The sequence below is a fragment of the Drosophila miranda genome, chromosome 3, assembly GCF_003369915.1.
Source record: "Drosophila miranda strain MSH22 chromosome 3, D.miranda_PacBio2.1, whole genome shotgun sequence".
NCBI classification, from domain to species: domain Eukaryota; kingdom Metazoa; phylum Arthropoda; class Insecta; order Diptera; family Drosophilidae; genus Drosophila; species Drosophila miranda.
Window position 1 is genome coordinate 22,488,338 of NC_046676.1, and position 24,806 is coordinate 22,513,143.

The 24,806-nt window shown below is 46.6% G+C and overlaps 5 protein-coding genes across 12 annotated transcripts; 3 read left to right on the top strand and 2 right to left on the bottom strand.

Annotated features, from left to right (window-relative positions):
• Positions 1-286: 286 nt before the first annotated feature.
• Positions 287-6,704, top strand: LOC108160015 (high mobility group protein Z). 2 transcript variants are annotated; one of them, XM_017293748.2, is made up of 3 exons: positions 287-468; positions 6,139-6,371; positions 6,441-6,704. In XM_017293748.2, exons 2-3 carry the CDS (start codon positions 6,213-6,215, stop codon positions 6,621-6,623), a joined length of 342 nt encoding a protein of 113 aa, XP_017149237.1. In that variant the 5' UTR covers positions 287-468; positions 6,139-6,212; the 3' UTR covers positions 6,624-6,704. The 2 variants fall into 2 exon arrangements, with proteins under 2 accessions (XP_017149237.1, XP_017149238.1); XM_017293749.2 differs by lacking the exon at positions 287-468 and adding an exon at positions 1,921-2,041.
• Positions 6,705-7,002: 298 nt separating this feature from the next.
• Positions 7,003-12,365, top strand: LOC108160013 (cyclic nucleotide-gated cation channel beta-1). Its single transcript, XM_017293745.2, has 6 exons — positions 7,003-7,779; positions 8,156-8,260; positions 8,973-10,625; positions 10,682-10,831; positions 10,894-11,323; positions 11,381-12,365. The coding sequence occupies exons 2-6, from the start codon at positions 8,234-8,236 to the stop codon at positions 12,289-12,291; spliced, it is 3,171 nt and encodes a 1,056-aa protein (XP_017149234.1). The 5' UTR covers positions 7,003-7,779; positions 8,156-8,233; the 3' UTR covers positions 12,292-12,365.
• LOC108160014 (phosphopantothenoylcysteine decarboxylase) lies at positions 12,349-13,120 on the bottom strand. Its single transcript, XM_017293747.2, has 3 exons — positions 12,946-13,120; positions 12,748-12,887; positions 12,349-12,679 (listed from the first exon to the last, which is right to left on the bottom strand). Exons 1-3 carry the CDS (start codon positions 13,118-13,120, stop codon positions 12,419-12,421), a joined length of 576 nt encoding a protein of 191 aa, XP_017149236.1. The 3' UTR covers positions 12,349-12,418.
• On the bottom strand, positions 13,061-13,523 carry LOC108160016 (cytochrome c oxidase assembly protein COX19). Its single transcript, XM_017293751.2, has one exon. The coding sequence runs from the start codon at positions 13,397-13,399 to the stop codon at positions 13,130-13,132; it is 270 nt and encodes an 89-aa protein (XP_017149240.1). The 5' UTR covers positions 13,400-13,523; the 3' UTR covers positions 13,061-13,129.
• A 380-nt stretch (positions 13,524-13,903) lies between these two features.
• LOC108159343 lies at positions 13,904-24,698 on the top strand. 7 transcript variants are annotated; one of them, XM_017292542.2, is made up of 13 exons: positions 13,904-13,959; positions 14,017-14,065; positions 14,561-14,832; positions 16,022-16,147; positions 16,211-16,426; positions 16,507-16,824; positions 16,887-17,622; positions 19,498-20,110; positions 20,184-20,304; positions 20,381-20,486; positions 20,555-22,912; positions 22,993-23,460; positions 23,521-24,698. In XM_017292542.2, exons 3-13 carry the CDS (start codon positions 14,650-14,652, stop codon positions 24,309-24,311), a joined length of 6,036 nt encoding a protein of 2,011 aa, XP_017148031.1. In that variant the 5' UTR covers positions 13,904-13,959; positions 14,017-14,065; positions 14,561-14,649; the 3' UTR covers positions 24,312-24,698. The 7 variants fall into 7 exon arrangements, with proteins under 7 accessions (XP_017148031.1, XP_017148033.1, XP_017148032.1 ...); XM_017292544.2 differs by having other exon boundaries at positions 13,915-14,065; positions 20,555-22,900; XM_017292543.2 differs by having other exon boundaries at positions 13,915-14,065; positions 20,381-20,477.
• The last annotated feature ends 108 nt before the right edge of the window (positions 24,699-24,806 follow it).

The window sequence follows — 24,806 nt, forward strand, 5'->3', positions numbered from 1 at the left end:
CGCTGTAGTGCCGTATCTGTGTGTGTTTGTCGATTGCCTCGCACATAGAGCGACGAAAACTGCTCTGAGCACCGCACACACACACAGATACAGCAAACGGTGTGCACGGATACTGCAGACACAGATACAGATACACTCGGTAGTGCCTGAGTTTGCGTCGTACCCGTGCTTCGTACTGCTGCTTTGCTTTGCTCTGCTCTGCCTGTGGCCTCTCATGGCTCTGGCTCTGGCTCTGTGGCTGTGGCTCGTTGGCTGGCATTCACTCAGTGTATTTGATATTCCAAAGGCAAGGCTGTACTACGTACGCTGAACAAACCGAACCGAACCAAACCGAACAGACTTGAGTTTTTAGTAGAAGAAAATTTATAAAGTGAACAAACAGCAGGCCAGTACTGAACGTTGGTGCAAGATACAGAAGATTCGGTGGAGGTGCAATTAAAAGGCAAATTACGCGACATTTTCGTACGGGTGAGTGCTAAGTGTTCCACTACGATTGATTTCTAACTATTCCATCTGTGTGGTCTGGCCAAAATGCGCAGCCATCGTGGCCATTTATTATATAAAATTTGCTAAATAAACTAAACGACCCAATTTCTGGCGTGGGCATTCTCTACACTGGGGTTTTGCTTGGGCCTTTGGTTAGGTGGCTCTTGGTCGGGCCGCGTTGTAGTCGTCGTCATCGTCGACATCGTTGTTGCTTGCATGGGATTGAAATTTTGAATGGAGGGCGCGCGCGAAATATTGACGGTTATTTTTTGAAAATTTATATCGAACCACAAGTGCAGCTATGAAGAATCTATGCCCCATTCGGTGATTACCCAATCGATTACGCTTGTAAATGTCAAATCAATATTGTAGGTTAAATATTTATGCATTCATTTCTTGGAAAAAAACGAAAAACATTTTTTTTTTCATCTTTTGATTTTTTGTAAAGTTGTAAAAATTTCTATGAGAGCGAAATGCTGGGAGAGGTGATGGAGATGTAGGGGAAGTATTAAGGGGGAGAGCTTGTGGAAGAGGGGTTTTTTTTGCGGGAAGGTGAGGGGGAGGCAGGTGGGCGGCAGTGGGCAGCGTTTCGATTTAACATGTAGTGGCGATTGCGGGTAGAGAGGGGTTTTCGCAGCAGAGGGGTATGTGTGTGCCAGAGGGGTAAGCGTTGACGGCGGCGCCGCCAAATACTACTAGCATTTCGTTCCACACAGAGCTTACGGCTCCGCTCCATGCTTCTATATGGTTAAGCGTGTACAGTCGCGGCAAAAATAGTCGGAACATGCGCGTCTTGTCAAATTGTATGGGAGGTAGGGGAAATGCACTCACTCAAGGCATGATTAGTCAAGAGCATAAACAGGAAGTGTACAACAAAACCTTAAAATTATTTTCTTTCTTGAATCGTATTATCTTTTTCCCAATTAATTTCACCATAAATAATTAATAATAATTTTAAAAACCAAATCAGCCCTGCCAATGTGCAGCGCCTGCACTGTGCATGCGCTGTAAGAACTCTTGAGGGCCAGCCTGCTCGATTTTGCGGGACGCCTCTGTGCGGCCACCACAAAAACGCAAATTATTTCCCTCTTCGCACGCACGCAGCAGCAGGCGGTGCTGTACACTCTCGTTTTGCCACCACTGTGTACATACACAGCTCTCCAACGACTCTGTGTGTTGGTTGGCTGCCTGGTTCGTTCGACTCTACTCTCAGATACTCATATACAGATACTTTTGCTGCCTGCCTGTGCCGTGCCGTGCTGTTTGATGGTCTCGCTGGGTACGGCGCTCGTTTCGTTCGTTCGTCGTTTGCCTCTGCTTTGCCTTTGCTTCTGCTTCTGCCTCTGCGTTTGCTTTGCCTGCGTTTCGCTTGCTGGCGGCCTGCCTGGGCCCTGGTACAGCTGCTTCAGTTGATTTTCAGTTCAGTTCAGTTCAGTGTTCGCAGTACGTTTTTCGTTGTTCGGTCTCTCTCCCCAGCCAGTCATTCAGCAGAAACAGGCCGGGCCAAGAGTGAAGTGTACAGCACAGGCAGGCGACAGCAGCAGCACAGCAAAACGTACGTAGAGATATGAGAATACGAGTATTTTTCATTAGTAGGGTAGGGGCTTCAACTCTTACACTGGCCTGCTCCAAGTGCTAACCAGCGCTGTCACAGTCGCCGTCAAATTAGTTGTTCCGCCCCGCTTTTGCGATAATTTTTGGTATTATCAGCATTTAATTGAAACGAAATGCTCGACAGTGCATGGAAATATTAATTGTGCTCGCGATTAACTCAATTGATTTTTGTTTTGAGTGGGATAGAGGAAAATTAGCAAATGGAAAATTGATTCATTTTCCTCGAAATGATTGTATTTTTAAAGCATTAAACGTGTGAAACGTTGGGAAATTTAAATTTATTATAGTACTAAATAGAGTAACTTTAACTGGAAGAAACATTTTCTGAATTTGATTCTAAGAAGTGATTGCTTCTAAGTAATATATAAAAAGAGTATTTTGTAAGATTTTATTTCCCACGATAAATTTATATTGGTTTTAACCTTCTGTTATTGCATATGTGCTCCTCGGGCCATCCGCAATATTGCCTCCCTCCACTGTACATTCCCCGCTGTATATTCTGCATCTGCTGCAGCTGGGCTCTTCGATTTCTGATCGGCTGTCGCCCCACACCCCAGACAGACCCCAGACGGCACGCCCGCTGTCCACCCACCTGTCGACATCTGCTGCGGCTTCTCCTTTGGCCTTCCTCTGGTGTTTAGGAACATTTCCAGGCTTTACGGGCATAATCCTGTCGCCAAGTGGCATTCAGTTTCGCCTCCCGACAGACCAGTCGGCACCTCCCTTGATGACCTTCCGCATGTGCACATGCCTCAAACGGTTGACTCTATCCGTTAGTCGCAATACCCGTCGTTGGTCACGTTCCCGTTATTTGCAGTGCTTTTTTGAAAGGAGTCCTGGGGTTGGCCACCATGTTGGATCCTTGTGGATCTTCGCACACATCCACCCTCTGGGCGCAATCTTTTGGTTTGTTCGTTCATTTCCGTTTTTTCCGAGCGCGTGCCATTTGTTTTTTGCGCTTACCCGTGCTGCACTCTCGAGTGCTAACTAAAAATGGCGCCAATAGTTGTGTCATATAGCGGGACCCCAAACACACACACACACACAAACACAAACAAAAGAATAAAGAAGAGAGGTGTGTACTGAGAGAGCTTGCTTGATTTACAGCTACATATAAAGTTCTTTTCGCGCCACTTTTGTGCTGGTTCCTAATCTTATATTGGTTTTTTGTGTGGGAAGATATACCAAAGAAGACCCAAGGGGTGAATGTTGCTGTATTTTCGATCAGTCCTGTATTGTTTTGGGAGCCCAAGCTGTTAACAGCTTTCCCGATATTACATCAGTGAGTGCTTTTAGGATGACAATGTATTTTTTAGCGATTTTGCAAAAGATTATCTTTTTTCTTCCTTTTACGATATGCTTATTGTTGCTACAGTTGTACAATCCTCTAATAATTGCTCTAATAATTAATTAAACGACTTTCATAAACAAAATCCCTTGAGCAGCTATAAAAAACGTTTCAAATGTAAAACAGAGCACCACCAATGCGCCATCTACAGTTTTTCAATCACATTTCCACCGCCTTCCCTTTGATTTTGTGACCTGACTGTACCATACACTGGGAGAAACAAAGGGTAGAGAAAACCGACCCTTAAGCGTGGGCATTATCAGCATTATGTACGAGCATTCATTCCCCCCATTAAAAGTCACCACTGTGCGTTCGCTCTCTGGCATATAAAGTACTCGCACTCGTACTCGTTTTTGTTATGGCTGTGGTTGTTGCAGCTGGGCTTCCAGTGCGCAAATCCCTGTAAAAATATCTACCCTAAAATGCTGTTACTGCGCACAAGCCTCGCAGTCGGTGGTTAGGTGGTGCCGGGTGGTTCTGGTTGTTTCGAGGTGGTTGCTTTTGGGTGGTGCTGGGCAAAAACACCATAAACACACACAAACACCCGTTCGGATAGATAAGCGGCAGCGTTGTCAGTTTTATGCCTTTTGGCCAGGCCGAGAGACTTTTCCGAAGCTGACGTTGACGCTGACTGCGTCAGAGCCAGCAGCGAAAGCAGCGACGGCGACGTAACAGCGACAGCGACGTCTGCTTTTCAATTTTAGATCGACAAAATGGCCATTTCTGTGGAGGCTTGGGGCCAGGGCTTCTGTTGCCTTATTTAGTATTCCATTTAATGTCCTATGTGTCCCTTTTGTGTGTGCCCTGTGTTTGTCCACCGTCTGGCATTCATTATGCAGGGGTTCCTGCCGCACAAGTTGCGTATGCGTAATGTTGCCAGCCCTGTTCACGCCGCGTATGCGTAATGCAGTGGAAAAGCATTAAGAAAGCTTCATGTGGGGCGATTGCCAGGGCGATTTGCCAGTGCTTTCGAAGGATATGCTGTAGAGGTTGTTACCTGTATAATTGCCCCCGTTATAGCCGTAACTTTACAGATTTTTGTTCAATTTGAGTGCGGATGTTCCTTGCTGACATGAAATGAAGCCGCCACGAGTCTAACAACTTTAGGATTGCAATGATCTGATAGCTGAATTTATACTAAAATTATAATAAAAGAACTTGTTTCTATTTCTGGGAGTCGGCTTACTTTTTGCTATCGTTCGGAATACCTTTGCACCTGATTGCACCTTTACTCCATGATTGAGTTATTAGTTCATCGAATTAGGCATCATTCGGTGCGGAAATTCCTTATGTTCCAGGTACCGAGCGTTTTCCTTGTAATCCTCGTGATGCAGGCAGCAAAATGAAATTTGCAACCAGTAACGACAGATGCAGAAACATACACGGCTCCTCCATGCCACAACCCACACACACACAGACGTGGAGAGTCAGACGGGGAACAGTTTTCGCTTTCGATTTTCTATATCGTTCTCTCTCTCTCTCTTTCGTGCTCTGCAGGCAAAATCCTGGCTGCATCACGTGTTGCGGCAATGTGCGAAGCCTCCTCGCCATCCATCTACGAGTTCCAGTTTCCTCCGTCGTCGTGTCTGTCAGTGTGTGGGTGTGTATCTGTGCGTGGTCGCGTTTAACTAGCAAGAATTTGCCGCTGTTTTCCTGTTGCTCCTGGACAACGATGTCACAGAATACATATACACACACACACGCACACACAGAGCCGTAGGGTTCTGGCCAATGGAGGATTTTGTGCAATGTGTGGAGGCGTCGGCATCCTGATTGATGCGCCACACTTCACTACCCTCCTCCACCCACACGACTCCCCGTTGGGTTCCTGGGGGCTCCTGGTGGTCCACGGTTCTACAGACAGCTTCCTTCAGTGCGCTTCGAGTCGTTTGTTAACCCAATTCACGTTGCTTTCTGCTTCTCCCTCTCGTTGAACATTTGGGATTTGGGTCAAGTGCATGTCTTATGGCCGTTGGGGGGCCTGTTGTCGCCGCTTCATTTGCATGGCGCGTACCCTATTCCGACGTTAGACCATTGTCATCCTACCCCAAAACAGCTGATCTGTGGATTGGGCTTGGATTCAAAATACTGACGTATAAGAGGGAAGGAGTTGACGGGTTGATTTCCTGCAGGGATACAAACAAAACCTGTGTACACAATAGCCCCAAAAGTGCAATGCACTCTGTGTTATGTACAGGAAACTATGTGTGTATGCATATGGTGTATATAAAGTATACAGATACATCAATCAGCCCCCACAATTAACCCGAAATATTGCAGTTATAAATAGTGATTATGTGCAGGGATATAATGTATCAAAAGTAAAGTATTCCATTCTGATAGGTTCTCTGTGTGTGAGCTTTAGAGCAAGGAATGTGTAAAGTATGGTTGGGTGGGCAGCTGGGGGAGTAATTCAATAGGAATATTTAATTGGAGCCCGTTTGTGTGTACACTGTACAGGTCAAAATGCAATCGTTAAATATTTAATGGGCAGAGGAAAGCAGGATGAATAAGCTGAAAGTATTTACAGTATGTTACAAGGAGAATTATGAACTATATTTTGAACGGAACTAGGAATAATATTTTTAAGTAAAACCATTCCATATTCTCTCTGTTCCCTTAACATTTCCTCAAGTATTACTATGGTATGAGGAAGTAGATAATTAACTTGTTTCTTTCATCAATTGCAGCCATAATTGCCATAACTCGTTGAGAGCTTCAAAGTTGTCCCTCGAGAAAAGCCCATCCAAAACCAAATACAAATATGAGTGCAGCAGGAGATCGCCCGAAGCGTCCCCTGTCCGCCTACATGCTATGGCTGAACGAGACCCGTGAATCCATCAAGAAGGAGAATCCCGGCAGCAAGGTTACAGACATCGCCAAGCGCGGTGGTGAGCTCTGGCGCGGACTGAAGGACAAGACGGTAAGGAAATCAGAGTTATATTTGAAGAATCCCCAGCTATAATATCATTTCGAATGTCTCACAAACTAGGAATGGGAGCAGAAGGCCATCAAAATGAAGGAGGAGTACAATCGGGCGGTTAAGGAGTACGAGGCCAATGGCGGCACTGATTCCGGTGCGCCCAAGAAGCGAAAGAAGATGCCCGTCAAGCCCGTCAAGAAGATCAAGAAGAAGGAGTCCTCCGAGGAGGATGAGGAGGACGAGAGCGAGTAGAAGGGATGCGAAACGGCAGCTTTTTGCATAAGTTTTAAAATACATTTTATTAATGTAATTTTTTAAGTGACATAAAAAAAACAAAACATAAAAAAAGAAACCAAGTAAAAAAAACTCTAAAAATATGAAAAACCACAACAAAAAAATTAAGTCCTTACATCTTTAAATATGCACTAGAAACCATACAAAACACACACACAGAAACACAGCATAAACCATAAAAAATAAGTTACAGTGAAGAAACGATGATAAAACACAATTTCCACTCGGAGAACTAGCAACTGTTTTATATATGTATTCTAGGTTTGTACGTATCGATGTATGTACCTATATGTATGTAATTCTTCATCAAGAACCTCCACATCCACACAACCACACAGCCACAGTCTCCCACGCCAGAGGATCTTTGGGGGATACCCCGTACCCCCCTACCATTTGGCCACTTTCGATTGCATCAAAGTTATTTGAATTTCGAATCCATAGATTCGAAGGCAAAAAAGTTATTTATACATATATATATGTATACGTTTTAAAATGCCTACATGAGTATATATTTAAATATATGCCTATATATGTATGTATTGTGTAATTTAAAAGAGAAAACAAACAAAACAAAAACAACAAAAATATTACAATTATGTAATTGTAAATGTAGAGCTGAATGGAATATTATTTCAACAAAAAACATATATAAAGAAATTGTAAAAAAAAATAATCAGTACATATGTGTTTCAATTTTTTGATTTCCTGAATCGGTGGTTAATAGAGGGGATAGCTTTAACTGCGAAAAGTTTTATTTAAGCTTAAGAGCTTTTTGGAAACTCCACATAACACGAAGAAAAACATTACGAAAGGTAAGCCAATAATGAAAATAAAGGAAATTCTAAGTTATTTTTTGATAATTGCGAGATATAGATCACAAGATTCCCGCAAATTATGAAATTTTATATACATATAGGCTTCATTTATAAATGAGCTTAGTTCCACTGTACTTCACGTAGAAGTACAGAGCGCCTGCGTTGATTTTGTTTGGCAAAGTGCAGGTCATTTCCGTTGTCCAGTTCATCTTTTCATTCAGCGGCGGCAGGCGACTCTTTGTTTGGGGTCGAGAAGCATCCACAGTAGCCAATCCTTATCCCTGTGGGCCTTTGGGCAAGTGAGTTTCCAAGCAAACATCTATTCTGAGTGCAATCAGGGAAGTAAGAACTTCAAGAATAATCCGTGCAGAATATCGCAATCCTTGAAAATAGTGTGACTCTAAAATTTCCAAATAAATTTAAACCACCTGTTGAAATGGGTTTAAGTCCCATTCCGGGCAGCAAACGAATGGAATAAGCAAATCGGCAAAGAAAACCAAAAGTTGCAACAGCTGGAAAAATCAATAATGCGTGGCATATGGATAGTGGGGGCTGTAGATAGCAGTCGATGGGGCCTGGTGCACTTCGTTTGCGTGTCATGTCTACTCTATTCAGCAAATAAGTCATACGCCGTGTGCAACACGCAGTTTAGCACGTATTTCTCTCTCCTTTCAGAACTAAGGCAACTGACCCTGAACCTCCCCTCCCTGCGTTGACACTGAACTTGCTCGGAGCCAAAAACAATCCACCATAATGACCAGCATGGGACGCTTTCGCATGGTAAGCTAAATGTCGTGGATATTTTCGTGCACGCGCGAAGAGGTCAACTTGAGATACTCTGAGGAATCTTGGAAGTTCGAGGAGGTTTTTTATACACTATTGGGGAAGGGTTTTCCCTTCCGAGCCTCAGAGATACAGAACCTTCATCAGTTATTGGTAGCTCATGTCATTTGTTAGGGTTCTCTTTGAGATACATATGTATCTATAAGATGCTTTCGAATCGTTCAGGTAATTTGGATAATTAGCTTTACTTTTGTATCCGCAATAGACATTTGTTTCTTTGGAACATTTCTTTATCAGTGGGATATATTTGTATCTGTTAGTTACCATTATTGGGCCAACGAAATAAGCTATAGTTTTAGAATTTTTTCAGTGAGGGGCCTATAAACTTTGACCCCAAAGATATTGTAAACGCCACCAAAGTTCACTAGGGTTCAAGGTAATGGGATACTTAGCTGGTTGAACCCGCGTCCTTCGCTTATGGCACGCGCTTAAACCAATAACCGACAACTCATAGATAGAGCTATAGATATACTAGATAGATGAGGTATTGATACTGGAAACATTCAAAGTGCGGGCGTCTCGGGGCAATTACCATGCAAGGCACATTCAGCCGCAGCACCGGGAGCTGTTTTTATTGGATGTGCGTGCTGGTTCGCCTCGAGACGAGCTGTTGGCCATCGAATCGACCGAGTGCTCGCTTCATTCACAGCTGAACCAGCGCAGCGAGGAGCTCGAACTGGAGGCGAATGCATCGCTACTGAAGTCATCGCCCAACATTTTGGAGAACTTTTCGTACGACGATTTCCAACTACCGAAGGCACACTCGCACCTCAAGCGGATGGCGACCTCTCCAATGTCCACGCCTACCACCAGCTCCGGCTACGAATCGGGCAGGTCCAAGGAGGTGGCAGAGCCCAAGTTCTGCGACACTCTGGAGCGGCACGCCTTTATGCGGAATGTGATCAACCGGCAGCCGGAGAGCGTGCGCCGCTACTCGAGTCCGGGGGAGAAGGAGGCTCAGGTGCGGCGCAGCCTGGAGGAGATCTCCAAGGACATCAAGGAGATCGAACAGTTTGTTACGGCCACAGAGCAAATGATGCAGCGCGAGAACGAGTTGGAGAAGGAGCAGGTTCAGGTGCAGCTCCAAGCGCAGATCCGGCGAGGCGACAAGGAGAACAAGACCCCGAGTCCCGTCAAGCGGGTCACCTACAAGATCAATGCCTACAAGGCCCCGCAGCGTCGCCAGCGTCCAAACAGTCCCCGGTTCTATCACTCCCGGCTGTACTTCCGTAACGGTAGAATTGGCTGTGTGGACGCCGCCGAACAGCAGAGCAATATCGGAGCCACCCATGCCCTGGTCAAGCACATACTGAAGCATGAGAAGCCGCTGGTAAGTCCGGACAGTGTGAGACGCATCCTGCAGCCGGACAACTTTGAGATGACGCCCCTTCCGGGGATGGTTCCCAAGCCAGTACCCGATCCGGTGGCAGTACAGCGAGCCGAAGAGCTGGCGGCGGCCACGGGACAGGTGGTATTTCCACCGGAGTCGTGTGACCAGCCCGCAGACGAGTCCCAGGACATCCAGGAGGAGGACGAAGACGAACAGGACGTGCAGATCTGCTACAACGAGTCGCCGGAGCTGCAGAATGAGGATCACAATGTGAGTCGCCTGCGTTCGCCCTCCATCAACGAGAGCGAGATCGTAGCCGTGTTGGAACCTGAAAAGGATCGGGAGCAGGAGCATCATCGCAAGCCGAGCAGCGCCGGCAGCCTGGATTCGCAGGGCCAGCAGTTCCTACGCGACCAGGTCCGCCACCTGGTGCGACGCTTTACGGCCCGCGCCAACAAGGTCAAGTCCCGTATCGAGCTGCCGCCCACGCCCTCGTCCAGCAACGCCAGCTCGCCCTCGCCTCCGCCGACGGCCCTGCATGCGAGCACCAAGAGCTTGCATCCCTCGCCGGAGCACAAGGTGCGTCTGGTGCCGGCGGGTTCTTCGCCTCATCGCGGACGCCTCTTTGAGGCGGACACTCCTCGCTCCAATGTCTGGCTCTGCTCCAGCCTGTGCGGCGCCAACAACGACGAAAGGACGCTGGATCCACAGGGGAAGATCTACATCTCCTGGCTGTGTGTGGTGTCGCTATCCTTCCTCTACAACGCCTGGGTCATACCGTTGCGCGCCTCATTTCCCTTTCAGACGAAGGAGAACACCAACATCTGGCTGGCCTGCGACTTCTGTGCGGACATCGTCTATCTGCTGGATGTTGTCTTCTTTAAGCACCGAGTTATGTACCTCTTCGAGGGCTTTTGGGTGAAGAACAAGAACCTCACGAGGAAAAACTACATGCGGAAGCTACAGTTTAAGGTGCGTTTTAGTCCCTCCACTCATGCCAAACCCAGCCTTATAGAACTCTTAAACAGTTGGATCTTCTGGCTTTGCTGCCCTTGGAGCTGTTCTACCTGAAGCTGGGAACGGGCGCAGTCTGGTTGCGCTTCCCTCGCTTCTTTAAGATACAAAGCTTCTGGGAAGTGTTCCGTCTGCTGGATCGGGTGATATCATCGCCGCATTTTGTAAGTTTCCATTTGAATCCTTTTTTTATTCACTTATCTTTGGATTGCTTTTATCCAAATAGGTTCGCGTGGCCAAAACCCTCACCTATATGCTCTATATGATCCACATCACAGCTGCCCTGTACTACGCCTACAGTGACTATCAGGGCTTGGGCAAGAACCGCTGGGTCTTCAGTGGCAAGGGACACCCTTATGTGCGGTGCTTTGCCTTTGCCACCAAGACGGCCACATCGATAGGAAAAAATCCGAAGCCGGAACGCCAGGGGGAGTACGTTTTCATGACGGTAGCCTGGCTAATGGGCGTCTTTGTGTTCGCCCTGCTGATCGGACAGATACGGGACATCATATCCACGGCCACCAGGAACAAGCACGAGTACCGTCAGCTGGAGGACGAGACGCTGGAGTACATGCGACGTTTGAATCTATCCCAAGAGGTGCAGTCAAGGGTCAAGATGTGGTTCCAGTTCACCTGGGAGCAGCAGCGTACTTTGGGTAGGTACATGCTCCCCCAACGTGATCCAGCTTTCTGATTCTCTTCTTTCCTCTCAGATGAATCCAATATACTTGATGCGCTGCCCATCAATCTCAAAACTGACATCGCCATCTCCGTACACATTCAGACTCTGTCCAAGGTTCAGCTTTTTGCCGATTGCGAGGAGGCGTTGCTGAGGGATCTGGTGTTGAAGCTGCGGGCGGTCACCTTTCTGCCCAAAGACTTTGTCTGTCGCAAAGGGGAGGTCGGCCGCGAGATGTACATTGTAAAGCTGGGCCAAGTCCAGGTAATGGGCGGTCCTAACAGCGACGTGGTTCTGGCCACCCTCACCGAAGGCTCAGTGTTTGGAGAGATCAGCTTGCTGGGCATCAACGGAGCCGATCGTCGCACGGCCGATGTGCGATCCAAGGGCTACTCCAATTTGTTTGTGCTGTCCAAGTCGGACTTGAACGAGGTAATTGCATACTATCCCAACGCGCAGGCCATCCTGAAGAAGCGAGCCCGTCAGCTGATGCGAAAGAATGCAGCCCGGGAACGCGAGGAGGAGCGAGAGCGTGCCCAGAGTGCCCTGCAAGCGGATGTGGTCATTGGCAATCCCAAGACTCCAGAGACACCACCAAAACTTCTCCAGACTGTCATACAGGCTTTGCCGTTTGAATCGCCTGCCGTGGTGCTCATCACACGGGGCTCGAAGCGAATGCGTCGCAAGGGTCAGTCCCTTCAAATGGAGACCATAGTGGAGCCGAAGCTTGAGGTAACAGGCGATCCTGAATTGTCAGGACAGAAGAGCGGGAACGGAGAGAATAGGAGCACAAGGACAGGGCGCTGTTCACCAGATTTGCTTTCCTCTATACAGCAGGAACTGAAGTCCAAGCACAAGTTCATCAATCTCACCGACTCGGAGAAAGCTCTGATCAACCACTCGGCCAACAACTCCATGGAGAACATGAAGGTGGTGGATCTGTAAGGCGTGGCCAATTATAAATGTCTAATTGTTGTAACATAATATTCTGCGATATATAAACATTGTGTGTATAACAATTTGGGCGTTTACTCTCTCCTGTCGCCCGACCTTAATTATAAATATTTAACAATTAGTTGTCCAACCGAAAGGCAGCCACCACCGCTTCAACAATTGTGGGCACTTCTGCCATAGCCCCATTGCCCGTGTCGCCGCACATTAGTTTTTTTGAAATGCAGGGAATCTCCTTATAGCCCCAGCTCACCAGCTTTTCGATCTGCTCCTTTGTGATGGGATGATCATACATGCGCGTATTCATGGCTGGCGCAAAGAGTAGGGGCTTCTCCAGGTCCCAAGCACGCACGACGCACATCACAAGGTTGTCGCAAATCCCCTGCAATAGAAACGCAGATATGCATGTTTACAGAAGATTACTGGGGAATCTGGTTTAGTTCATCTTACAGTGGCCATTTTGGAGAGAGAATTAGCGCTAAGTGGAGCAATCACCATCAGATCGGCCCACTTTCCCAGTTCAATGTGCAGCACGGGATCGCCGCGGTGGTTCCAACCCAACCACTCATCGCGATTATGGAGAATGGGCACTGAAAAGGAGGATTACTCAAGGCATAAGCCGGACCACTTATCTTACAAACCACCCACCGTTCTCGGGTATTTGCTCCAGCTCAAAGAAGTGTTTGGCTGCCTCGGTAATAATTATTTTAAGGTGAAATTTGTACGGCAGCCGTTCATCGGAGAGTTCTTCTATCATTTGCGTTAACTTAATGGTTGCCACGCTACCTGTGGCTGCTATAATCACATTACGTTCTGGTTTCATTGTGGACTACTATTGCTTGTCTTCCTCTGGCGCCGGTTTCTTATCGTGAAAGCCCAACTTTGACCATTCGGTTTTTTCCATAAGATTGTTGTCCATGCGACAAGCAAGATAGTTTTGGGCGTCTTCGCGGCACTGACTCGTGTCCTGGGCGTTACGCCGCAGGCAGCTGGCGTATAGAAGAAATTGCTTCTTGCAGAGGCCTTCGTGATCCAGTGGAAAGGAGCCCTTCTCCGGCGGCGTCGGTATGAACTTCTTCTGGCTGTAGATTTGCGAAGTCATTTGAGTTGAGTGAGCTCAAGATCTTATCTTAAATCATTGATGATATATGGCATTTAATTACGAAATAAGAGTATAAATAAACAGAGCAGAGAAATGAGACGGTATATTTCTGGGGGTCATACTTTAACCGCGGTCACACTGCAGCTTAGATACGGAGTTTTTGCTTTTCGGTATTTTTTAGGTCAAAATTGAACCGGCGGTATATTTACGGTATATCAATATTAAATTTAATTTTCAACGGTATATAGAAATCCAATAAAAGCATGTATTTAGAATAGGCCAGTCAAGTAGAAAATTGATTCATCAATCGTATAAAATTATGATGGTAAATGTTCTAAAAAGCTAAATGTTCTATAAAGCTAGTAATATTCGACGGAATATCAAAAACGAGGAATATGTAAAATATAACTTGAATTCGTAAGTATATTTACGGTATATTTTGAAAATGAGGCGGTATGTTTCGGTATATTTCTGAGGGTCGGACGGTATATTTTAAAGATAAATCCGCGGTCACACTGTATGACACACACTCATCAAAAAAATACATCGCAGTTTGTTACGTGAGAGTTTTCAAAGATTAGTTTTGTTATTTTGAAGTGATTTAATTTTATTTTCAGTTCACGAAAGTGTCTTTAACTGATTGTACAAATGTATTAATAACAAAAGGTATGTCTATGTAAACGCTATAAGCATTAAAACTCGGTTTGAAAACTGTGAAAAACGCGTGTGCATGTGTTGGTAATATAAACGTGGCTTTGTCTGCGAAAATTTTTCGAAAAGACACATAAACATAAACGCTGTGTGCAAAACTATTAAAAACTGCTGTGCTGAACGTCAAGACAATAAAGTGAAAAGAAGTTTGGGTGATAAAATATTCCTCAAACGTTGGCAGGATGCAATTTGCAAATTGCAGCCTTCGAGGCAATGTGTCTGATGGACGCCATATTGAATTTTGTTGGCACATATGTGGGTGTATTTGTGGTTTGTTTTCAGACGCGCGTGATTGTTTACCTTGCCGCTGCACCATGAACCTCACTCCCCGTCCCTTATCGTTTTAGAAAAATTCGCATATTTGTTAAAATAAATTAAATGCTGTTGCCTAGCAAATTGAGTACTGTTGCCTGGCTGGTACTAATAAAAATTTGTCTTTCTCCCTTGTAGCGTTCTCCCTAACAACTGCGTGTTTCTTCTAAACATAAATTTGATCAATAACCCAGTAGAGGATTGCCACCTAGGAAGGAAGGGCAAAGATGGATCAATTATTTCAGTCATACCGCGATGATGAGCGACGTATTGGTGAGGAGTATCTGTCGAGTCTACAGGACTTGAACTGCAATAGCAAACCGCTCATCAACATGCTCACAATGCTGGCGGAGGAGAACATTAACTATGCCCACGTCATAGTCCGCGTGGTGGAGTACTACATCAGCCAGGTTAACATAACACGCATATTTATTTCAACCAAGACACCCAACCAAATCACACCAAACAGTGACTAGTAAGCCCCCGTCGTCGTACTCGGCAGCTGGCTGTGACGAGAACAGTGAATCTCCATTTCGATATGTGATAGGAACTTTGGTTACTCTTTCTCTCTCTCTCTCTCTATAAACCCTCTTGATCTGTTTGTCTTTTTCCAAAGGGATCCAACGAAGGACAGCAGCCTCCTTTTGTATATTTTGAAATGTGATGATTTTCTCTGGGCTTTCGTTGGTGTCGTTTGGAAATAGGCATATCAGATCCCCTATAGCCCTAGTTAGGTTCTATATCTTAATATTTATCACATAATTTGGGTTTTAAGCCGCGACTGATTTTATCCTCTACAAAGGTAAGAAGTTTGATTTCCTCTTCTATTTTACTTTCTTTCAACTTTTGATCGCAGAGTTAAAAGCTTACAAAACAACAAAAGAAACAAAAAACAAAAAAAAACATCAAGTAAACTGAAAAATACAATAAAAACAGAAAATACTTAAACAATCGTCATCAAGTTGTCTTTTATTTTATACAAAAACGTTTACTGCTTCTAAAATATTCCATGAAAGAAAAATTCCATTTCCATGTTATTGCGAAATGAAGAAAACGCACTCTTCGGTAAAAGTAAACCAGACGCTAAACGGAAATACTTCAGCCCTGTAGTACCTTGCTTATGTTCGTATCTAATCCTAAAGAAAATCTACTTTGAATCATAAACGTGTAGAAAAAGAACATTTTCCAAACACATCTCTCACCAAACACCGGGGGAAAAGGACATACAAACAGTCGTAACAAATTCATTTGCTCGAACCCATGTAATCGCATTGGTAAAAAAATAACACAAAAATTCATCAGCCGCTCGCTCGGATACCTAGAGATTGTTCAGTCCCCTGTTCTACGAGTCTCATACTGGATTGTACAGATCCTTCCCTTTGTCTGGCTTTGTGCAGATTTAACTTGTGCCCAGATGCCGCCGCTGCCGTTGATGATGTCGCCGATGGAAGATATTTGATGTATGGTCTGTCTGTCCGTCTGTCGGTCCCCCACTTCTCTCTTACTCTCTCTTTGCCCCTCTGTCTGACTGACTGCTAGCGACGTTCTGTAGAAACTTATTGTTCTATATTCTTACCTATTTTACCAAACTTTAAACAGGTGCCGCCCGAGTTTAAATTGCCCATACTATATTTAATTGATTCGATAATTAAGAATGTGAGAAGCAGCTACGTGCAGTTGTTCGCACAATGTATAGTGAACATATTCCTCAACGCGTTTGAATCGGTAAGTCATCCATCTCACTTAAGTGTTTACCTTTCGCTGGCATTAACCAACTTCACCTTTTAGGTGCAGCATTCCCAGTCGCAGTTGCTGGAGAAGGTCCGCGAACGGATGTATGCCCTGCGACAGACCTGGAACGAGGTGTTCCCACCTTCCAAAATGTATGCCCTAGACGTAAAGGTGAAGCGTCTTGATAATAACTGGCCCATTACGGCCAAGAACCCCACCAACAAAATACATGTTAATCCCGCCATTCATGTTAATCCGGACTTTCTCAAAACGGTAAGCAGTCTGCTGGCAATTGTCTCTCCTCATCGCAAATAGACTGGCTAACGTTGTTCCTTCTTGGTACTCTCGCACAGGGTTTGGTTCCTGGGATGCCGGTTAACTCCACACTGCCCAGCGACATGGAGGAGATACTCCAGGCTAAGACCCGCGAGCTTCTGGAGCTCAAGAAACGCAAACTGGAGCTTGAGCTAGAGCAAACCAAGAAGCATTTAGAGGAGCAAGAGCGTCAGCTGAACCAGGCGACGGATGCTATTGCTGTCGCACCCAATGTCGCTATGCCAGCGCCACCCGCTTCTGTTGCTGCTCTTCGTCCACCTATTATGGAACCAGTCGTTCGAAATTCTCGAAACGCTGGGAATCCTGGGATACCAAACACGCCAGCTGCCCAACAGGTAATCCAAAAGGCATAGAGGATTAACATTGATCAAAGCTAACATGGTTTTTCCCCACACAGCCCTTTTCCGCGAAGTCAAGGGTTAATCCAGTCAATCCGGCTCTACTGAACTCTGTGCGTCAGCGGGATCCACGTTTGGCGCGGCAAATGCAATCTCAAGTGGAGGCGGCTCCCTCGCGATCCTCTGATCCCCGTCTGGAGGGAAAATCCTCCTCATCTTCGCATAAATCTAGTCGATCGCGCAGCAAGTCACCGGTACGCAACAGCAGTCGCTCCACCAAGAGCAACAATGGCAGCAGCTCCCATCCAAACAGCTCATCGAATCGCAAGCGCAGCGAATCCAAGAGCTCAACATCTTCATCGGGATCTGATGCACGACACAAAAGTGGAGGTGGCGCTAGCAGTAGCTCCTCGACACTATCGCCTGCCAAACGCTCATCTAAACCATCGGCAAAGGAGCATTCCGACCGACATGACCGAAATGGATCACCGTCAAATTTGAAGCGTAAAAGCACCTCTCCAACCACCTCGCCATTAAAATCTAAGCGTAATGCTGCACACAAATCGTCATCGTCCATGCGCGGAAAGTCGTCCTCGACCCGATCACGCAGTCGCTCGCCCATCTTCATGGACGTTGACCTGCGCAGCGGTGGTGGAAAGTCTCCCGAACAGAAAACAGCAGCTCCAGAATCCCTATCTCAAGTGGCAGCATCAGCATCAGCATCATCCTCAGCCTCAGCATTAGCAGCGGCAGTAGCAGCAAAAATGACAATCAGCACGAATGATTTAGAGAAACGTAAGAAACAACTTTTAATTATAATCTCACATTTGTTAGCCAACAAGCAAGTCGACCTCGAAGCTCATGGCCGTACGGGCAAAGTAGTTGAGAAAGCTGAAATTACAAACCAAATTGGCGGCACTCTCTGGCTTAGGCAGGTGGAATGGCGGGCTCTTGTGGGCGTGTGTTGTTGACCCATCGTAAGGTTTTTTGCTCTACCTGTCTACCTTCCTCCCGCAACCCAAGCTGTGAAAGCTGTGATAAATTGTGATATTCATCCTAAAGACGATACCTCAAGACGGAAAGTTCATCACGTTTTAGCTAGTCATTTATTTGAAAGATTATAGCATTATTTTGAATTTAAGATCTTGCTAATTTATCTAGAGCTGCAGCTACACGTAGAATGTACACCGTGTGTCTTATTTGGTTTCCGCTTTTCGGGCAAAGTTCCAAAGTCTGTGGAATATCTAGGTCCAGGTGCACACCACTGATCTAGAGTAAAAGTAATCTTCCCAGGAAATAGCAAAAGTTAAACGTTAAACGAATTATATTGGAGTAGAGATCTTGTGGATTTATCCAAGAAAATGACAGGTTAAACGAGATGAACTTTCCTTGGTCGTGTCCTCGTCTGCCCTTCGTTCTGAATAGAGGATCGTTACAGTGCGCATCCCTTCATAATTTTGTTCAAATCTTCCTCTACACGAGCATACTCGAACTTGTTCGGCTCCTTCGTTCCTTCGTTGTTTTCTGGTCCATTTTTTTTGGTGGGGAATAGAACGAACGCAGCCTGCCCACATATGATCTCACTTAGTATATTTATGGAATTTTTTTTTAATAATTAAGAGTGCTATCAAAAAAGAACCCTAGCAAAAACAAAACCAAAACCTTTTGAAAATCAAATCAAATCGTAAACTAAAGTGTAAATAAAATGTGTTTGAAAACCTTTTGCATTCCCAGTTGTTTTAATTGATGCAAAACGAAGCCAGGGTGCCGCCTTTTGTTGTGATTTGTAGTTTATTTATACGAAACCAAAAAAAGCACAAAACTAAATTGAAACGAGCAAAAAAAAAAAACAGAACAAAAAAGAACAAAAGAAAACAAATAATGATAGCTGTCAAGTAATTTTTGTACTTAAACCGCCTATTGATAAAACATTGATTGATTTAGATGAAAGAGAAACTAAAATAAAATAAAGACTGCAGTTTTAATTTGTTGTGAACACAACCCGTGTAAATCCAAAGCGAACATAAAATACTAATATATAAACACTGGAGTATCGACAAGCGAGACCTACTTACATACTTATATTACATATCATATTTATTTTATAATTGTTTGAAGCGTAATTTTGTAGTTGGCTTATGTATGTATTGTATTTGCGAGCCAGCCAGCAGAGCAGCTAGTTGTATTTTGTATTTCTACTATTTGTACATCTATCTTATTTTTGTATTAGTAGAACGGCACTTTTCCCCTTTACCTTCCCTCCCCCTAGTATTTATACTATTTGAATCCCGCCTATTATGATTTTTTTTAATAGTCTAACCTAACATTGCGCCTCATTGCTTCCACAAACGGAGCCCCCAGCCCCGTGGAACTGCACTTGCACTCCACGATTTTGTTGCATTATTTAATTAAATTTCTCACTAATTCGACACTAGCCTGGCTGTTGTGCCTGATGGTGATTGAAGGCCAAGGCCTGGGCCTGGTCCCCTCTTCTCTGTATGATTTTTTCATTATGATTTTCTCATATTTGGTGCTCGCCCAGATTTAATTTGCTTAGCACATCTTCTGCTTTTATTTCCATTTTACTTTGGTCGTTCTCTTGCTTCCATCTCACTCTCCCCTCTCCGTAAGAACAAAAATGTGTGCCCAAAAGCAAAATCAATTTTCTAGATACATTTCAAATACTTGAACCAGGCCCTCCAGCTCCTGCAGCTTCAAGTCCACCGATTATGGTGGCATCCAGTATGGACATTGACTTGAGGCGGCCCCAGACGCCGCCTCCGCCAGCATTCGCCATAGCCAAAACCAAACCACTCGACCAGAGCAACAGCAGAAGCACCACCAACACGACCACAACAACATTCACATCCAACAACAACAGCATCAGCAGCACAACAAAAATTGCTAGTAGCGCCTCCAACGCATCATCGCCATCATCTACTAGTACTACGTCTTCTTCAAAATTGCCCGCAAAAGTGTCGTTCAAAATACAAAAACAGTTTAATAAATTAGATAAATCTACAGCGAATCTATCAACAGCATTACTGATAAGCCCATCAACATCAGCATCAGCATCTGCATTAGCCGCCGCATCCGCACCACTAGTCAATCAGAGCTCGCCGCAGGGTAATGTATCGGAGGTACTGCAGCAATCCATCAACAAACTGCTGCAGGTACAAGGCATCACTGGGGAGAAGCGCTCCGCAGATTCGCTACCCTTAGAGATCGACGAGGATGAGCAGCCACCGCAGCAGAAACGCAGCAAATCAACTAAACTGGACGCGTGAGTGATCTGATATTCTAGAAGTACTTGGTTAACCGTGGCAGCTCATCAATAACTCCCATATACCCCTTAGTCTCTTCGGCAGCGAGGATGTTGATCTGCGTCGCGAGATTCCCGCTGTGGTAAAGCCTGGAAGTGCCAATGCAGTCATCGTGGTGGAAGACGACTCAATGGACAACTGTGATGTGGAAAAGGTACATTTCGAGACGGAGCTCCGTTTAGTTTTCTGAAACCATTTTACATTGCCTTTTATTTTGTTGTTTTCTGTAGCCACAATCCAAAACAAATTCGCAGCTCAAGAGGCCATCACTCGAGGAGCTGCGCGCCAAGCTGGCCAAGTCTGCGCGTCTCCACAACAAGCTATCCGGTAAGTCCGGTAAGTAGACATCACACCACCAACAACAACAGCCAACTAATGAACTAATGAATCTCTCATCCCTCCAGACAAAGTCAGAGATCAGTCTGTGGTGCAGCGTCTCAAGCAGCTGGCCGAGCTGAAGGCCAACGATGATTCGCAGGAGGCGCACGACGAGAAGATGCGCACGATCCTCAGCCAGGCTCAGGAGATGTACGAGAACCACAATATGAACCAAGAGCAGTACAAGGACCTGGTCCAGAAGGTTGTGGCCATTAACGAGAACAGCAAGATGAAGGAGTCCCGTCGCCGACCTGATGGTGCGGAAGTGGAGCGTAATGCAGCCCGAGATGCTGTTCTGCGCAAGCGGATACCCAAGCTCAAGAGCAACGAGAATCATTCCTCTGGCTCGCCACGCAGCGACGGCTCCCCTAGATATGAGGATCAGCCAATACAGGGATCGACGTCCACCGAAAAGCCGACGCAAAATAAACGGGAGAAGTCCAAGAGAGAGAACAAGAGACGAAAGCCCAGCAAATGGGGCGAACAGGTGGATCCTGCGGCTGCTCAAAGGGCCGCCTGGCAGTTGGCCAATGTCAATAACAACAACAACAACAGCAATAACAATAATAAGAGATGTGGAGCTGGAGGAGCGGGGGGTTCGCTTCCTGTCGTACCACCCGGGTTCCGGGGAATGCCCTGGCAACAGCCGCCTGCGATTGTGATGCCACAAACGATCGTCCCGCCACCACCACAGCCGCCCTCGATGATGGGTCTGCCACCAGTTCCGCCCGTAACAATGACCAAGGCCATCAATTCGCTGGACAACCCCATGGCGGATGTGGTGCGCAGCATCGCCATCGATGGCGGATCCAAAGAGATTCGCTTCTACAACCAGGTGGCCATCATATTTATGGATGGCGACGAGCCGCACGAGATTGGCTTCCAGCATGGCCAGCGCGTGATCCTGATCGATCACAATGAGCCTCTGCCGCTGAGCTTCAACGATGACTACAAGCCGTTCCATCTAGATGGGGCCCTACATCGCATCCGCTTTGGGTTTCCCTCCCGCGAGCTCTATATCGACGATCATTGGTATGAGATCTACTTTGGTGGACCGCCAGTCTCCCTGCCCATTGGCAACAGCCTGCACGTACTCAAGGCGGAGGGTCCTCCGCCCAATGTGGACATTGGCCGAGTGCGTCGTGACCTGGTGGTTGGCAAAATAAACATGATTGTGGATGCCCACACGATTGTTCCACTCTTCCTGGATGCCAGACAGCAGACCTTCCAGATGGGAGCCGAGCAGCATTCGATACAGTTTGTGGACAGCTTCCAATATGCTCTCCTCGATGGCCAGCTCCAGAAGATCGAATATGGCGGCCTGCCCAAGGGCATGAAGCTGAATGGCGGACGCAGCTGCTTTATCCGATTCGGAACCCTGCCAAAGGGCGTTGTGGCCGGCAAGACGCACGTGGCTGATATGGTCTACATTAAGACAGAAGCTCCGGCAGAGCCACCCCAGCCCCCACCGATGATTGTCCAGCCCCTGCCCGTAGTGGAGCAGCAGCCAGCGGCAGCAGCACATGTACCAGCCGTATCCCTGCCAGCTGCATCCAATGCTCTTGGCAATCTGAATATCAATGATTTGTTCCAAAAGCTCGTCTCGTCTGGAATAATTGGTGGAACCTCTATTCCGGGGATATCGTCTGGCGAATCAACCTCAACCAAAGAAGCGCCCGCAGCTGCCGCTCCAGCTGATGCCCAAGCCACAGCCGCCCCACCGGTGTACGTTTCGCCGCCAACGGAGCCCATCAAACGCATCAACCTACAGAGGCCAGAGACTATTAAGACCCGGCAGTCGGCGGTGGTGGCCACGCTCTACCTGGGCATGCAGTGCAGCAGCTGTGGTGTGCGTTTCCCGCCAGAGCAGACCATTAAGTACAGTCAGCATCTAGACTGGCACTTCCGTCAGAACCGACGCGAGCGTGACTCGACCCGCAAGGCCACCTCCAGGCGCTGGTACTATGACCTGAATGACTGGCGGCAGTACGAAGAGATCGAGGATGTGGAAGAGCGGGAGAAGAATTTCCTGGATACGCAGGGCCAGCCAGGCGGCCCCGATGCAATCGATGATCTCTCCCAGCAACGATCGCTGGACTCGCCTGTGCCCACCTGCGCAGCCGGTAACGATGATGTGGACCGTTCCTGCGACATGTGCCACGAGAAGTTCGAGCAGTTCTACAACGAGGAGCTGGAGGAATGGCACTTGCGCAGTGCCATTCGCGTCGAGGATAAGATCTACCATCCATTGTGCTATGAGGACTACAAGACTTCGTTGAACCCGCCCGCAGAGCAAAAAGACTCCAAAGATGTGGACATGAACAACACCGATGACAACGCAATGGACACGTTACTTAAGCTGGAGGATGGGGGTAAGGAAGATGGTAAGTTGCATGAGATTTCTGCTGTGCTTTTCTTCTTGGGTTCTTGAGTTCATGGTCTTTCTTCTCTTTTTGGTGAACAGACGCCGCTAAGCGTGCGCCGAACCTGTTCGATGATGATGACGATGATGTAATTGTGTTGCCCAACGAAGAGCCCAGCGTCACTGAAATTGTCGACGACGATGAAGATGAGTATGTCCCCGCCAATGTGACGCGCGCCGAAATGGGCAACGAAACGGAGGACAAGGTGGAACCCAGCTCTGGCTGCGAGCATGATGGGGAGAAGCAGAAAAGCAGCCAGCAGCCACAGAATGAATCAGCCAACGAGTCTGATGTGGAGATCCAAGAGCCAAACATTCCCTTCACCGATCTGGACACGTATGTGGAGAAGGAGATGGATGATGAGACGCGGTTGGCCCTGCTAAATGTAAAGATCAAAGAGGAGCCCAAGGACGAGTACGATGAGGACGAAGACGATGGCTTCGAAGATGTGGGCACGGTAGTGCCACTGCTGCCGTTGCCCGAGGATGAGATATCCATCAACAGCAGCGGTAAGTGTGTCCAGACAACAGTTATTCAACGCGTTGCTCATACTTTTGGTATCATGTCAGAAACACAAACCCAAACGATTGGATCCTCGCCCTCGCCGGCTACTATAGAGCGACCAGCTTCGGTGGCCTCGCTCACTCTTCCAGCCAACGACGATGAGCTGGAGGCCGCGGACACGGTGGCGACGGTGGCCAACGCGGAAACAGAACTGAATGGAGAGCCGCAGGAGTCGACGCATAACCTGAGCGCAGCAGGACCGGCACCGGCGTTACCTTTGACTAACTTAGTTAATAGAATCAAAATAAATATTACTAAGAATACAAGTAGTATAGCAAGTAATAGTGCCTCCAACGGCTCATCAATGGCCGCCACATCGACGCCGGCAGCAGCAACGATGGGATCGGCAGCGGATACGCAAGTCTCGGCCATCAGTGTCATAGGCGGATCCGGAAACTGCAGTTCTATGGAGACCTCGCAGCAGGTGAACGCAATTCAAACCATTTCCACCATTCCAGTTCTGTGCGGCGGTAACACATTCGTCCCCAAGATTGCAACCAGTGCTCCAGCCAATATCAGTTCCATCTCGGTCATTGGCAGCAGCTACGGCACCAACAGCCGCAACAGCAACTCAATCGCGACCACAACGGCACCAACTTCGGCGACAGTCTCGGCGGTTGTTGGAGCGGGATCATCTTCTGCCGTTGCCCAGAAACCAGCCACACCCCCGCCTGCTGTCGATGCCGATCCGGAGCCGGTGGTTGAACTGAAGCCAGCGTTGCGGAATGTGACGCTCAAACGAACGAAAAAGGTCCAGAATGGCACCGAAACATCGGGTCTCTGCTCGATCATGTAACGCGTGAACACAGATATTCCTATTTAATTTTTTTGCAATTATTTTTACACGTTACTTAGTTTTAGAAAATTATGGAAACGTTCTCCATCGCGGAGCGTTCTTTGTTCTTTGTAGGTACCCATTACGCACTAGGGGCCGAGCTCTCCTTCCCACCAGGAGCTCTAGCCCATACACATTCGTCATCATCAGTTATTTCGGAAAAAACAACGGCCAAATTTAATAAAAAACAATTACAACTGAATAACATACTTTGTGATAATTTTATAACACAGGAAAACGAATTACAATACCCTACAAGCGTCACATCCACATGCTTTTCTATCATTGCTAATGTTTTGTATATGCTAAATTGAAGGAATAAATAGAAAAACTGAATTAACCAAATTACTTGATAACTTTTCAATCGTATAGTTATTGTTACCCATATTTAAATTATATCCATAAAATATTCTGAATAAAGCATTTCAATTTAATCATAAATAAAAGTGTTATTTG

Coding starts and splice junctions, on each gene's coding strand:
- LOC108160015 (XM_017293748.2), top strand. CDS start 6,213: ATGAGTGCAGCAGGAGATCGCCCGAAGCGTCCCCTGTCCGCCTACATG. Junction 6,372..6,440: donor GCGGACTGAAGGACAAGACG/GTAAGGAAATCA, acceptor CTCACAAACTAG/GAATGGGAGCAGAAGGCCAT.
- LOC108160013 (XM_017293745.2), top strand. CDS start 8,234: ATGACCAGCATGGGACGCTTTCGCATG. Junction 8,261..8,972: donor GCATGGGACGCTTTCGCATG/GTAAGCTAAATG, acceptor CTTCATTCACAG/CTGAACCAGCGCAGCGAGGA. Junction 10,626..10,681: donor TGCGGAAGCTACAGTTTAAG/GTGCGTTTTAGT, acceptor ACTCTTAAACAG/TTGGATCTTCTGGCTTTGCT.
- LOC108160014 (XM_017293747.2), bottom strand. CDS start 13,120: ATGAAACCAGAACGTAATGTGATTATAGCAGCCACAGGTAGCGTGGCA. Junction 12,888..12,945: donor GGAGCAAATACCCGAGAACG/GTGGGTGGTTTG, acceptor CCTCCTTTTCAG/TGCCCATTCTCCATAATCGC. Junction 12,680..12,747: donor CTCTCTCCAAAATGGCCACT/GTAAGATGAACT, acceptor TTTCTATTGCAG/GGGATTTGCGACAACCTTGT.
- LOC108160016 (XM_017293751.2), bottom strand. CDS start 13,399: ATGACTTCGCAAATCTACAGCCAGAAGAAGTTCATACCGACGCCGCCG.
- LOC108159343 (XM_017292542.2), top strand. CDS start 14,650: ATGGATCAATTATTTCAGTCATACCGCGATGATGAGCGACGTATTGGT. Junction 16,427..16,506: donor ATCCGGACTTTCTCAAAACG/GTAAGCAGTCTG, acceptor ACTCTCGCACAG/GGTTTGGTTCCTGGGATGCC. Junction 16,825..16,886: donor ACACGCCAGCTGCCCAACAG/GTAATCCAAAAG, acceptor TTCCCCACACAG/CCCTTTTCCGCGAAGTCAAG.